The 14,455-nt window shown below is 43.3% G+C and overlaps 1 protein-coding gene across 1 annotated transcript; it reads right to left on the bottom strand.

Moving 5' to 3' along the window:
• Positions 1-2,725: 2,725 nt before the first annotated feature.
• On the bottom strand, positions 2,726-14,057 carry rexo1 (REX1, RNA exonuclease 1 homolog). Its single transcript, XM_021603967.2, has 16 exons — positions 12,771-14,057; positions 10,285-12,272; positions 9,965-10,066; positions 9,656-9,872; positions 9,180-9,337; positions 8,949-9,086; positions 8,649-8,772; positions 8,320-8,445; positions 8,074-8,211; positions 7,866-7,979; positions 5,668-5,741; positions 5,323-5,433; positions 5,088-5,203; positions 4,835-4,973; positions 4,068-4,188; positions 2,726-3,972 (listed from the first exon to the last, which is right to left on the bottom strand). The coding sequence occupies exons 1-16, from the start codon at positions 12,955-12,957 to the stop codon at positions 3,884-3,886; spliced, it is 3,942 nt and encodes a 1,313-aa protein (XP_021459642.2). The 5' UTR covers positions 12,958-14,057; the 3' UTR covers positions 2,726-3,883.
• Positions 14,058-14,455: the final 398 nt, after the last annotated feature.

Here is a 14,455-nt window from a genome sequence, read left to right as displayed (position 1 = left end):
GGTCGCGGCCGGTTACGACAGAGCCTGGGCGCGAACCCAGGACTCTGATGGCACAGCTGACGCTGCAGTACAGCGCCCTTAACCACTGCGCCACCCGGGAGGCTCCTATAGCACGACTTTTGATGTTCCTTGGTTGGGGTCTGAGCAGATTATTTGTTGCAATTGCAAACGTAATTAAATGGTGGTCCGATAGTCCAGGATTATGAGGAAAAACATTAAGATCCACAACATTTATTCCATGGGACAAAACTAGGTCCAGAGTATGACTGTGACAGTGAGTAGGTCCAGAGACATGTTGGACAAAACCCACTGAGTCGATGATGGCTCCGAAAGCCTTTTGGAGTGGGTCTGTGGACTTTTCCATGTGAATATTAAAGTCACCAAAGATTAGAATATTATCTGCTATGACTACAAGGTCCGATAGGAATTCAGGGAACTCAGTAAGAAATGCTGTATATGGCCCATGAGGCCTGTAAACTGTAGCTATAAAAAGTGATTGAGTAGGCTGCATAGATTTCATGACTAGAAGCTCAAAATAAATTTGCTATTGTAAATGTTAGCCACACCTCTGCCTTTGCGGGATGCACGGGGTATATGGTCACTAGTGTAGCCAGGAGGTGAGGCCTCATTTAACACAGTCAATTCATCAGGCTTAAGCCATGTTTCAGTCAGGCCAATCACATCAAGATTATGATCAGTGATTAGTTAATTGACTATAATTGCCTTTGAAGTAAGGGATCTAACATTAAGTAGCCCTATTTTGAGATGTGAGGTATCATGAACTCTTTCAATAATGACAGGAATGGAGGAGGTCTTTATCCTAGTGAGATTGCTAAGGCGAACACCGTCATGTTTAGTTTTGCCCAACCTAGGTCGAGGCACAGGCAGGGTCTCAATGGGGATAGCTGAGCTGACTACACTGACTGTGCTAGTGGCAGACTCCACTATGCTGGCAGGCAGGCTATCAGCCTGCTGCCTGGCCTGCACCCTATTTCATTGTGGAGCTAGAGGAGTTAGAGCCCTGTCTATGTTGGTAGATAAGATGAGAGCACCCCTCCAGCTAGGATGGAGTCCGTCACTCCTCAGCAGGTCAGGTTTGGTCCTGTTTGTGGGTGAGTCCCAGAAAGAGGGCCAATTATCTACAAATTCTATCTTTTGTAAATAAGTTACAGAGTTGAATGGCTGTGATAGGAGAAAACTGAGGATGGATCAACATTGTAGTTACACCACAATACTAACCTAAATGACAGAGTGAAAAGAAGGAAGCCTGTACAAAATAAATCATATTCCAAAACATGCATCCTGTTTGCAATAAGGAACTAAAACTGACAAAGAAATTAACTTTATGTCCTGAGTACTAAGTGTTATGTTTGCGGCAAATCCATCACATGGCGGTTTTGGAACCGTGGCTTCTTCCTTGCTGAGTGGCCTTTCAGGTTATGTCAAAATAGGACTCGTGATACTGTGGATATAGATACTTTTGTACCTGTTTCCTCCAGCATCTTCACAAGGTCCTTTGCTGTTATTCTGGGATTGATGTGCACTTCTCGCACCAAAGTCTGTTCATCTCTAGGAGACTGAACGCGTCTCTTTCCTGAGCGGTATGACAGCTGTGTGGTCCCATGGTGTTTATACTTGCATAATATTGTTTGTACAGATGAACGTGGTACCTTCAGGCGTTTGGAAATTGCTCCCAAGGATGAACCAGACTTGTGATCTACAAAAAAAAATCTGTGGTCTTGGCTGATTCATTTGGATTTTTCCATGATGTCAAGCAAAGAGGCAGTGAGTTTGAAGGTAGGCCTTGAAATACATCTACATGTACACCTCCAATTGACTCAAATGATGTCAATTAGCCTATCAGAAGCTTCTAAAGCCATGACATCATTTTCTGGAATATTCCAAGCTGTTTAAAGGCACAGTCAACTTAGTGTATGCAAACTTCTGACACACTGTGATACAGAATTGTGATACAGTGAATTAAGTTAAATCTGTCTGTAAACAATTGTTGGAAAAATTACTTGTGTCATGCACAAGTTAGATGTCTTAACCGACTTGCCAAAACTATAGTTCATTAACAAAAAAATTGTGGAGTGGTTGAAAAACGAGTTTTAATGACTCCAACCTAAGTGTATGTAAACTTCCAACTTCAACTGTACACTGGAATTGCTTACCAAGAGGACATTGAATGTTCCTGGGTGGCCTAGTTACAGTTTTGACTTAACTCTGTTTGAAAATCTATGACAAGACTTGAAAATTGCTGTCTAGCAATGATCAACAACCTTGAGCTTGAATAATATAAAAAATAATGTGCAAATATTGTACAATCCAGGTGTGCAAAGCTCTTAGAAACATACCCAGAAAGACTCGCTGCCAAAGGTGATTCTAAACTCAGGAGGTTGAATACTTATCTAATCAAGATAGAGTTCAATTGTTTTTTATTTTTATTTTTTACAAATGGTTAGAATTTTTCTTCCACTTTGACAGAGTATTTTGTGTAGATTGTTGACAAAATGTTTTACAATTAAATCAATTTTAACCCCACTCTAACACAACAAAACGTGGGAAAAGTCAAGGGGTGCAAATATTTTCTGAAGGCACTGTATATGCACAGGATAGGCAGGATAGGCACTAATATTTAAGTAAACCACCTACATTTGGGCAACTATACACAATGTTTATTACACTAACATTGGCAGCAAAAATAAATTACATAAACCAGATCTTTTCAATCTTTTTAATAGAAAATAATAAACAAAACAAAAAAAATACAAAAGGAAACAACTTACAGCATATTTACAGCACCAGTTTTTACCCTCATATGTTATACCATGTTTAACACAAAATTATAGCCTTTAGCTATAAACAATTTGATATCTGTCTGCATTGAATAACTAATTGTTGCATAATGTGGACATAGTTTTCTACATACCCTGGGAGTAATAGGTTCTATCTGTGTGGCTATAAAAATAGCCCAAGTTCACTTTCATGCAGTGCACAGGACACAAAGATAGTGAGATTTGATGGTCAAGCTATTCAACACAATATCTCTAATCAACCATACCAGGACAATTTTAGACACATAAATATTTCTGTTTTGGGGTCTGACTGTCATGATTAATCAAGTTTGAGAGCCGACAAAATACTAAGAGATCGACCACATTTCATCTAACAGCACAGATGTGGTACAAACTAAGTGCAAACCCCAACACCAAGTGCATGTGTGGTGGCACCGTTCCATGTCTGAGAATAACCATGTTTAGACAACGATGTAGCAAGTTCTTCAGTACCAAGTCTTCAGTACTGTATTCATTCAACACAGATGAGGTACTTTAGCCCAATAGGAGAAGAGAGCATTTCTATAGTGCAAGTTGGGCCAAGGATGCAGCTCAGCAGCAATAGAATTTTATCCTTATTCACATAACAATAACAATGTGAACAAGAACCCACCCAGTCTTTCAGAGTTAGATCGCCAGAGGAGAAGAATACATACCAACAAAAACTGGTGACAATCATGATCATGGATTTTCTAAATAAAACAGGAACAGTAAATGAAAACACTGTTGATTTCTGCCTTTTACCAACTCACTCTATCGAGGGCTCTGGCTCTGCTGGCACTCCAACAATGTACTCCAGCAGCACCTGTCCACTATGGCCTACCTGACCAGGCAACACAGTGACATGGCCATCCCTGTAGATCTCTTTAGAGGAGCCCATTCTCAGCATCTTGCTCCCTGTCACTGCCAAGGTCCCACCACAGTATAACTCAAGTGCTGTGCTGTTGGCCTCTCCGACAGACAGTTCTCTCCAGGGCCCTCAGCTCCCCTTCTCTCCCCCTCCCTGTCTGTCTCTCTACAGCGGTCTGGTTAGAGGGGAGCAGAAGTCATCTCTTCACCTTGGCGTCTTCTCGGATCTTCCATATCATGAGCTCCATGCAGGCGCAGGCGTCCTCACTGGAGTCATGACCTTCAACTGAAACCAGAGGGAAATGGCCTACTAGTGACATGTGACCAATGTATATCATACAGAGGAACAATAAACAGTGTAATGAGGGTTTAGCTGCTCACCGCTGTCCTGTATGATGCGTTTGAGGTGGTCTGCCATGAGGTTCCTCAGGGCCCTCTTGTATGGCAAGCCCAGGCGATGGGGGAACACAATGGCTGTGTCCACTACAGTGCTGTGTATGACCTACAAAGACAGCATGAGATACAGAGTGAGGGCCATTACACAGACACACCTACCTACGTCGTACTATAGTTGTGAGGATTGATTAAACAATCCCTAAACAGCCATTTTTTGTATTCTACCCCTTTTCTCCCCAATTTCGTGATATCCAATTGCGATCTTGTCTCATCACTGCAACTCTCCAATGGGCTCGGGAGACGAGTCATGCGTCCTCCGAAACATGACCCGCCAAACAACACTTAACACTCGCCCGCTTAACCCGGAAGCCAGCCGCACCAATGTGTCGGAGGAAACACTGTTCACCTGACGACCGAAGTCAGCCTGCAGGCGCCCGGCCCTCCAAGTAAAGCACCACCAGCCAACCCCTCCCGTAACCAGGACGATGCTGGGCCAATTCAGCGCCGCCCTATGGGACTCCCGGCCACAGCCGGTTGTGACACAGTCCGGGATCGAACCCGGGTCTGTAGTGACGCCTCTCAGGAAATAGCCTTTCTACAACTGAGAACTGTCAAAATGTCCAAACTTCTCTGAATTTTTGTTGGTTTTCTATTCGTGTGAGGACTTCTGGAACTCACACGAATAGTATAGTAAAACACACACACGTAATGCCCAGAGGGCAATCAGATTAGGGGAGTATGTGTGTGTGTACCTTGAGGGCAAAGAGGTCACTCTCCAGGCTGTGTCCTATGAGGATGGACTCAGTGCTGAACATGTTGAGGATCACAGCCTGCACGTCTCTCAGGGTGATGGTCGCATTCTCCAGGTCCTCCTCTGTTACACCCGAAAACCTGCGCAAACCATGATGAAAACTTGTATATTTGTCCTAGTGTGTGTACGCGCATATGCTAGATATTGTAAATCTCCACACTCAAGATTGAAAACTGTTATTCTCGATTCCTTACCGTGTGTTGTAGTCAACCACTTTGCTTTCGGGTTTGACAAATGTGTCATAGATGACTTTCAGCTCAGAGTTGATAACAGTCACCCTGGTCAGCTCCAGACCTTGCTTTGTGTAACACTATTACCAAGGAGAAAGAGAGCGACAAAGACGACACATTATAAAAGGTATTAAGATGCCCTCTCAGCACTCATACAGCTAATTGTGCCCAAAGAAAAGCAGTGCAGCAGCAAGCTCACCATCTCACAGTCCAGGGCGTAGACTCCACCGTTGCCGTCTGGGGGCAGCTGTTTCTCAAAGGTCTGAACATAGCCGTCCAATGATTCTTTGCGTCCGTCCTGAACGTGTTGCTGTGGACAGACAGGATTCAAGGTGAAAAATCAAATGGCAGGTATTAGTTGATTCTTAAAATGTAACACAAACAGAGAAAGTATTCTGCTTTGAATGGAAGTCATCAAGCGCAATAAGAACCAGTCACGACGTGCCTTGGACACCACTGCCCCCTTGTGTTCCCATTGTTTCTCAGTTCAAACTCAGTATTGACATTATTACTGATCACACAGCAGAACTGTTAGGTGTGTTACCTTAGACACAGAGCAGCCAGGAGAGCCCACAGTCCCTGAGCAGCAGCTGTAGTTGGTCTCCCAGCCTCCCGACACTGTTACCACAGACACACAGAAGCTCTTGCTAGTCCAACTCAAAATATGACACTACATTCAAATCCTAACATTCATTTTACAACATGCACAAATTCAATCACTGCAAAAGTTCATAGACAAATACAGTAAGCTCCAAAAGTATTGGGATAGTGACACCATTTAAGTTGTTCTGGCTCTGTACTCCAGCACTTTGGATTAGAAATGATATAATAACTATGATGTTAGCGCAGAACGTCAGCTTTAATTTGAGGGTATTTTTATCCATATCAGGTGAACCCCACTTTTTGTACATAGTCCCCCCATTTAAGTTTGTTTTGGTTGTGTTACAGATATATTTGTGCCCAATAGAAATGAATGTTAAATAATGTGTCATTTTGGTGTCACTTTTATTGTAAATAAGAATATAATAGAATAAACAGGGGAGGTTAGCATTTTTGGGGGGGATATGATATTTGTGCGTCTAACTTTCTCACTCATCATTATTCATTCAGGGTTATCTGTAATCATGGTAGCATCCATATGAATCTAGAAATGTTTAGAAACATATTCTATTCTTATATACAATAAAAGTGACTCCAAGATGACACAATATATTATTTACCATTCATTTCTACTGGGCACAAAATAATCTGAAACACAACCAAAACAAGTCACAAGCTTGATGTAATCATTGAGTGCTAGGAATATGGGAGCAAATACTAAACTTGTGACTACTTTATTACACATAAGTGAATTTGTCCCAATACTTTTGGTCCCCTAAAATGGGGAGAATATGCACAAAAAGTGCTGTAATTTCTAAACAGTTCACCCGATATGGATGACAATACCCTCAAATTAAATCTGCACTTTAACCCCAGTCATTGTATCATTTCAAAGTGCTGAAGTACAGAGTCAAAACCCCCAAATTGCCACTAACCACATTTCCACCCAACTATTTCATGCGGATGAATTACCTGACGCATTAAAAAAAGTTACAATCGTGCTGATGGAAACATGAAATGTCATAAAAAATGTATCAATTACCACAATTTGTTCATTCGATATGGTGGGATCTTTTGGGGTCTGTAAAATTAACTGTGAGGTGGAAACGCCTTTATTCGCAAATATTGAAATAATAACCATGATATCAAAGTCACGCTATGACATGTTGTGTGGTCCTCCCACTACGACTCATCGGGAAAGCATGCAGTTTGTTACAGATGAAATAAGTTATGATGAACTTCACAGTATGGTGAAAGTGCACGGTGATGAGCTTGATGCTCAGTTCCAATTAATATCAAGGGTCTTATTCTGGTGACATGATCATCGATGCTTGGCTGCCGTTTGACAAATACAAATAATATCTCTCTCATCCATAATAATCTCATAATGTAGGTAGCCTACCCGCACTATCTGAGTGGGTACATTTGCTATATAATGCAACAGTTTATTTTTGACAAGACCATCAGTAAAGTTGAAAATGCGATGAAAACCCATTTAACTTTCATTTGGTATATGGGAATTTAACGGGAAAAGTTACACTACATTACCAAAAGTATGTGGACAAGTGCTCGTCGAACATCTCATTCCAAAATCATGGGCATTAATATGGAGTTGGTCCCCCCTCTGCTGTTTTCCACTAGATGTTGGAACATTGCTGCGGGGACTTGCTTCCATTCAGCCGCAAGAGCGTTAGTGAGGTCGAGCACTGATGTTGGGTGATTAGGCCTGGCTCACAGTCGGTGTTCCAATTCATCGCAAAGGTGTTCGATGGGGTTGAGGTCATGTCTCTGTGCAGGCCAGTCAAGTTCTTCCACAACGATCGACAAACCATTTCTGTATGGACCTCGCTTTGTGCACACCTGTCAGCAACGGGTGTGGCTGAAATAGCCAAATCCACTCATTTGAAGGGGAGTCCACTTACTTTTGTATATATAGTGTATTTTTATGTGCACTACGTCGTCACGCACAGCCTTTTATCCGCAAAAAGTCTGTTTTCTCGAAACATCTCTGGTGGGAAAATGCACATATTGTTTTATGCAGATTTTAGAATATTTGCATGAAAATCTGTTGGAAATTGGATGGAAACCTAGCTAGTGTCCAAATACTTTTGAAACTCACTGTATACACACAGACAGACCTACCTTTATGTCTGCGCAGACGGCCCCAGTGATGATTACACTCCTCCTTGCGAACACAGTTGCCGTTGGCGTTGATCTTATACTCGGCCCCACATCGACAGCACACCTTGGCAAAAGCTTTGAACAAATCAAAAAATCTGTTAGTCTGGCAGAGAAGGATTTGATCCAACCAGACTGAGGAGGGTGTTTAGAGTGCTTTGTAGAGACTTACGGTCAACATTCTTCTTTTCCGGGACGTTGTGGACCACGGCTCGACCTGAGCGCTCAGGGTGTGGCCTGGGGTATCCATGCTCCTGCAGCTGCTCCTCCGTCATCAGATAGTCCCTCAGCTTCCTGTACAGCCTGACACCTGCAGCCGTGCAGACAACACATAGCTAAAATACAAAGCCCTTCCTGCCTAATCAAACATCTACTGCCTGTAATACCAGCTCCAACCAGAGGAGGACTAGCTACTCACCACTGAGTTTCTCCTCCTGTTGCTTGCCAGTCCTGTTGATGGTGAAGCTGGTCTTGGCAGCGAGGCGTCCCCCCAGCACTTCCTCATGGGACTGGGCCTTCCTGTTCCCCACCACTGCAGGGCTCCCTGAAAGAAGACAAGCAGGCTGATTAGACTCTGATCTATGTTAGTTTGGTTCTTTTCACCTAACGGTAAAGGTTGCCATTTTTGGAGGGAGATTTTATCCTAGATCTGTGCAAAAGGGCAACGACTTACAGAAGCGCTGCAACTACACCAAACGCCATCTGTTTGTAATTCCTACATAGTTAATGTATGTGTCAGTGACATACTGGCAACGGGTGAGGTGGGGGAGCTGCTCTTGCTGCGTAGCTTCTTCAGTGTGTTGACTGCCACGTTGAGGTAGATGTTCTTACTGCTGCTCCGGTCATACACCACCTTCTCTTCCTCCAGGGCCTAGAGACACAGTCCACTGTTAGAACTTCAACTCACATCAAATATTTCACAAACATAACTCATCCACCCTTTTCTAAAATGGGATACCACTAGCAGTGCCATGAGCACACATACTTAACAGTAGACATGGATAGATTTAATGATAAATCAGTTCAACCCTGTGTGGTCTCACATACCATTTGGAAGGCCAAGTCTTCAGAGGGGCAGAACTTCATACACTCATCTATAAAGTTGTTGAGGTATCGCTGGCGGACGTTGGTGGGCACTTTGGCTCCAAACTCAGTGGGAATCACTGGGCGCTTCATTGCAGAGCTCTGAGAAGAACATACAAATAATTTCAACTAAATAGACACAAATGTCATGTTTTCATGATAATGTTCTGACATACTATAAATTCCTGGCGTTACCTTCATTGTGGGAGTGTGTGCCACCCTCTTCTGTGCAATAGTGGTGGTGGTCTTTGACAAGATGCCGGCTGATGTCTGGGCCTTCACAGAGACACCACCTGGGAGAGTCCTGGTGGGCGACAACACTCTGCTGCCTGCTAGCTTTGCCTCGACAACACCTGTAGTCAGATAAAGAAAGGATTCTCAACAACACATTCCTTAAATGACACTTTTCTGGTCTCATATTTTTGGGCTGTCGTAATGCATACAAACTCCGTGTTAGATCAGGGTTTCCCAAACTCGGTCCTGGGGCCCGTGTGCACGTTTTGGTTTTTGCCCTAGCACAACAAAGCTGATTCAAATAACCAACTCATCATCAAGCTTTGATTACTTGAATCAGGCAGGGGGGGCAGAACTGAGTTTGGGAAAACCTGTGTTAGATGACATGACCATATATGGGGTGAAAGATAGAACAGCCATAGGCCAAGCATTCGTACCAGACTTGGAGGAGGATGGTAAGGGGGTGGGGCGGTGGGCTACTCTCTTCCTCTCCCCAGGGAAGGGGCTGAGGCTTGGCCTGGGTCTGGGTGTAGAGGCAGTCTTCACGGCTGCTGCAAGCTGAGAGGCCTGCTGCTGGGCAATCTGCATGCGCTGGTAACAGATCTCCTGGGCAGTCAGTCTCCTGTACGATGGAGGCTTTGGTGTTGCCTCAGTCTGAAACACAGAATCCAGTTTTATTCAATGAAAGGCTTTTTGCTACGGTGGTTACCATAGAGATGTGGGTAAATACCAGAGAACAAACTCACACTTCCTTTGGCGGAGAAATGTGAAACCCTCTTCTTCTGCCCAGGAAAGAGAGTAGTTTGATTGCTGTCTGTGGCATCCTCATCATCAGAATCTTTAGAGGGCTGGGAAAAAGAGAGGAAAAACTGAGCAGATTTACATTTCACACAATAGTTAATGAACAGAATGTTGGAAAAAAAACATTACATTCAGTGCCATTCTAAAATGAGGTACACACATTTTTACTGACCTGTATGAACAGGATACACTGCAGTGAATGCTAACATAAGGAAATATTGTACAATACAACTTGTAATGAAGGGAAATGGCAATCTATGGGTACCTTGGCTTGCCTTCCCTTGTCCTCTGTCTTCACATCCTTGGATTCATTGAAGATCCGTAAGCACTCCTCCATTGGGTCTTCATCCAGGTCAAAGTCCATGTCCATCTGCAGACCGGAGTAGTCCACCCCACCACCATCCATGTCATCATAGCCTCTGTCATCCTCTGGACCAACGTCATCATCCTCTGAGGATGAGGGGGTGAGCTCTGAGGCATTCCTCTTATTCAAATGCCCCCTCTTGAAAGCAGCAGCTGACTTCCTCACAATTTTTTCCTCCTCGTCATCCTCCTCGCGTTTCTCCTCTGCACTCTCATCCCCAAACAGATCTACGTGACTCAGAGATCTTTGTTTCACCTTTCCTGTTTTGCCATCCAAGAAGCTTCTGCTGTTTTTCTTCACCTTGTCTTTACTGCTGTTAGAACTCCCTTTGCTAACTTTATTGAAGCCCCTTTCTCTTCCACTGCTGTCATGTTTACCATTCTTGTGTTCTTTAAACTTTGAAGAGTCCTTTTCCTTGTCTGAAGTCTTCAGTTTTTTACTATCCCCACCCCCCTTTTCTCTCTCACTCTTGCTTGACGCCCCTTTTACTTTGTCTGTCCTTAGCTTACTCTTTCCATCACTTCTCTTTTCTTCCTGTCCCTCCTTGCCTTTGTCTATGGATTTATCCTTTATCTTGCTTTTCTCCTCTTCTTTCTTTCCCTGATTCTTGCTGTCCTTCTTTGCAGTTTCGTGGCTTGATGTCTTTGAATCACTTATTTTCTTACCGTCCCCTGCTCCTTTTTCTTTACTACTACCACTCTTTTTACTGGACTCCTTTTCAGATTTATGCACCTTCTCTACTTTGATGATCTTCGTGTGGCTGGTTTTACCTGGCACTTTTTCAGTTTCTGGTTTGACTTTTTGCCTTGCTACTTGCTGGTTCTCCGAGTCTTCCTGCTCTTTAGCCTCCCGACTCCTCTGTTGTTTCAGCCCACCTAGAGTTCTTTCAGTCCTCTCTCCTTTCCCTGGACCAGAGGTTTCCTCCACTGACCCACTGCTACTCTTCCTCCTCTGCAGACGGCTGAGAGAGGTGGGTCGATACTCTGTCCCAGAGCTCTCCTCATCAGACTCAGAGAAACTGACAGTGTACTTCAGTGGGTCTGGTATCACCTGTCGAGGCTTCTTAGTGGTTGGCACATATTCCTCATCCGTTGACAGCTTTTCTGTCCCTGACAGGTGAGGTCTTTTTTTCACTTCTCCCTTAGAAGCACCTGTCCTCTGGTCTTTCTTATCCTTGACAGCAATTTTAGCTGAATAGTTGGAGAGAGGGTCATATTCCATGTCTGTGGATGGTTTAGAATTATCCACTGTGTACTTGTTCTTGGAGAAGGCCGCATTATTGGAGTACTTAGGACTAGTAGGGGGAGAGGGTAGATGAGGAGATCGTGTTCGAGGAGCAGGCTTCTTCAAAGCTGTTTTGGTAACCGAGGTGGGCACATATTCCATGGAGCTGGCATGGTTGTCCTTGCTGTCAGAGTCCAAGGTGTACTTACTGGAGCGAGGGGTGGGATTATAATCAGCTGTTGTAGTCATCTGATAACTGCCTGGGTCATACGCCAAGTGGGATGCCACGGCTTGTGGTTTTGGCCAGTTAGCCATCACTTTGGGGGAACTGGCAGTAGGATCATATTCCTGGTCCCCAAATCGTGATGGTGGTTTTGGCACCAGCTTGGGGGAACTGGCAGTAGGGTCATATTTCTGGTCTCCAGTTTGTGAGAGTGGTTTCAGCAACACTTTAGGAGAACTGGCAGAAGGGTCATATTCCAGGTCCCCGATTTGGGAGAGCTTCTTCTTTTCCCGCTCCACCTCACTGCGTACCGCCTCGATGGCACGATTGACCAACTCAAGCTCGAGGGCACCCATGTCCACTGTTGCAGCAGCAGGCTCCCCATTCTGTTGCTCCTCTGGTCTTACTACCTCTGGGTTGAATGGGTCATAGCCACCTTGCTCTGAAGGAAGCCATTAGATACCAATTAGGATTAGCAAATTGTCAAGCATGTTCTATGGTAAACATAATCCACATTTTTAAGGTACTCAAACAATTCAGTTGAATGTTATATTATGTCCCTACCTTGCATCGAAATAAGGTTTCAAATGCCATTGTCAACAAACCTGACTTGTCACAACACGAAGAACCATTGAGTTCTACGGGTTAAGATAAGGACACCCCTTACCTCACTCTGACTTTACTAGCTAACATGTACTAGCTAGCTAGTTAGCTAATGCAGCCATAACGAATTACACAGTATAGCCGATTGAGGATTTATTTAATGTACAATATGTGATGTTATCAACCCCTCAGTAAGGCGAAATATATTTTTTATATTTCACAATGGTTAAAATATTTAGCTAAACACTGTAGCTAATGTTATGCAGCCACTGCGACAAACACTGGATAGCTAGCTAACCTAGTTAAGTTAGAAGAATACAAAATAAATGCAAATCACCCTTTTGTTTGGAGTAAAGTTCTTTTGATGTTCTAGTGTCATTTGAGCCATAAGACGCACGTCTATGTTTGCTGTGTCTGAAGTGGCAGTATGGTCTGTTGCACCCATATTTGCCGCTTATCCCATTGCAGCTATCCGTGTAAAACGGGCAGTCAATTCCACGGAAGAAACCGGTGGATCTCAGCATAGTCTTCCTAGACCTCTCATACCCGCAGAATCGAGACTGACAATTTGGTGTAGTTCGTTTTTTAGTTGTAATAAATCGAGAGGAATCCACTTGTCACATAGCTAGGTACATGTAAAACAATACAGCATCCCTACGACGCCATGTTGGATGGCAAAAAAAGCTATCGCGAGAAGCCCAAGTCGCACATATAGACGAATATGAGAACACCAAGTACTTGCCTGTGGAAATTCAGGCCAAGGCAATGAGCACATGGGTGTAAGAAAGCTACCCACGGCATACTTGCGTTCATTTTCACCTTGAAATTGTGTTAATTTGCCATCTCATTGTATAAACGTAACTAAGAACTTACGAAAGTGACTGAACATTAACAGCTCACCCTGATATCTAAGCCTTGCGGACAGGTAACAGCAATACTAGCTACCTCACGCTTCTGCAAAAAGTGGTAGCACCCATTAGATTGGTCTTGGAAGTCTGTCAGTGTGTACAATGAGTTGAGGCACAGTAGTCAGGTCCAAGGTAGCCCAATGTGTTCAGTTTTCCTTCTGGCGTTTACACAGGGAGCCAGATGCTGTTTTTTTCTTCACTAATTGGTCTATTGACCAATCAGATCTGAAAGAAACTGATGTGATTTGTCAAAAGACTGTGTGTGTGTCTGTGGGGTGGGGGGGGGGGCTGCCTTTGTAAACGCAGCATTCTATAGCATAATAGCTGTGACTCGATCGGTGTTCACGATTAAAGAAACCAGACAAAAGTTTATTTCACAGTTGTTTTTTTCAGTCCTTATATGGTAATCAGAACAGCTGACATCTTGATGAGAAACTGCACTCGTCCTAATCAAACATGTAGAGCTATAAGAGAACGAAAAATGTGTTTACCAGAATTGCACTGATTTGAGATTGAATGTGGTAACATCTGTTTCAAACAAAATTTCAAATTGATACACACACCTCCATCACAAAATACACCCATTTACTTGTCTGATTATTCAATTTTGTTGCCAAAATTGTACTCAGAATTTTGGCAAAATGCGTTTTAACCTAATACGACGCCAATTAAGGATATGAGTCTATAAAATCAATAGAACCGTAAACAAATAACATCCCCGCTTTAAAAAAAAAAAAAAAAAAAACCGACATAATGGGCATGCACGCAGTAACCCAACCATACCTTCCTGAGCTGAACCTCAAAATCACCGACTCGCATACGAGGCCAGCTCTGTCCTTTTATACATGTTCTTCACCTGTTGCGCACAGCTGATCAATTAAACCAATCAATCATGCAAATTGTTGGGCTATGTAGACCTAATAACAATAAATTAGAATGTATGAAACTTTTATAGCGTTTTTCTATTATCAGTGCTATGCTTAGGCTAATAACCCTCCTGCTGTGTTCCCGTCGAAATGGACCGATTTAAGTTTTCTCTGAAAAATGTAGTTCATTTAATCTGATTGTCATAAGGTTCCATGAATTTGTCCACACAGGGCATCTGAACACACAA

This window comes from Oncorhynchus mykiss, chromosome 5 (assembly GCF_013265735.2).
Source record: "Oncorhynchus mykiss isolate Arlee chromosome 5, USDA_OmykA_1.1, whole genome shotgun sequence".
Taxonomy (NCBI): Eukaryota; Metazoa; Chordata; class Actinopteri; order Salmoniformes; family Salmonidae; genus Oncorhynchus; species Oncorhynchus mykiss.
Note: the sequence above shows the minus strand (reverse complement) of the source record. Positions and strands in the feature narration are given on the sequence as shown.

Coding starts and splice junctions, on each gene's coding strand:
- rexo1 (XM_021603967.2), bottom strand. CDS start 12,957: ATGCTGAGATCCACCGGTTTCTTCCGTGGAATTGACTGCCCGTTTTAC. Junction 10,067..10,284: donor ACAAGGGAAGGCAAGCCAAG/GTACCCATAGAT, acceptor TCTTTTTCCCAG/CCCTCTAAAGATTCTGATGA. Junction 9,338..9,655: donor ACCATCCTCCTCCAAGTCTG/GTACGAATGCTT, acceptor ATCTGACTACAG/GTGTTGTCGAGGCAAAGCTA.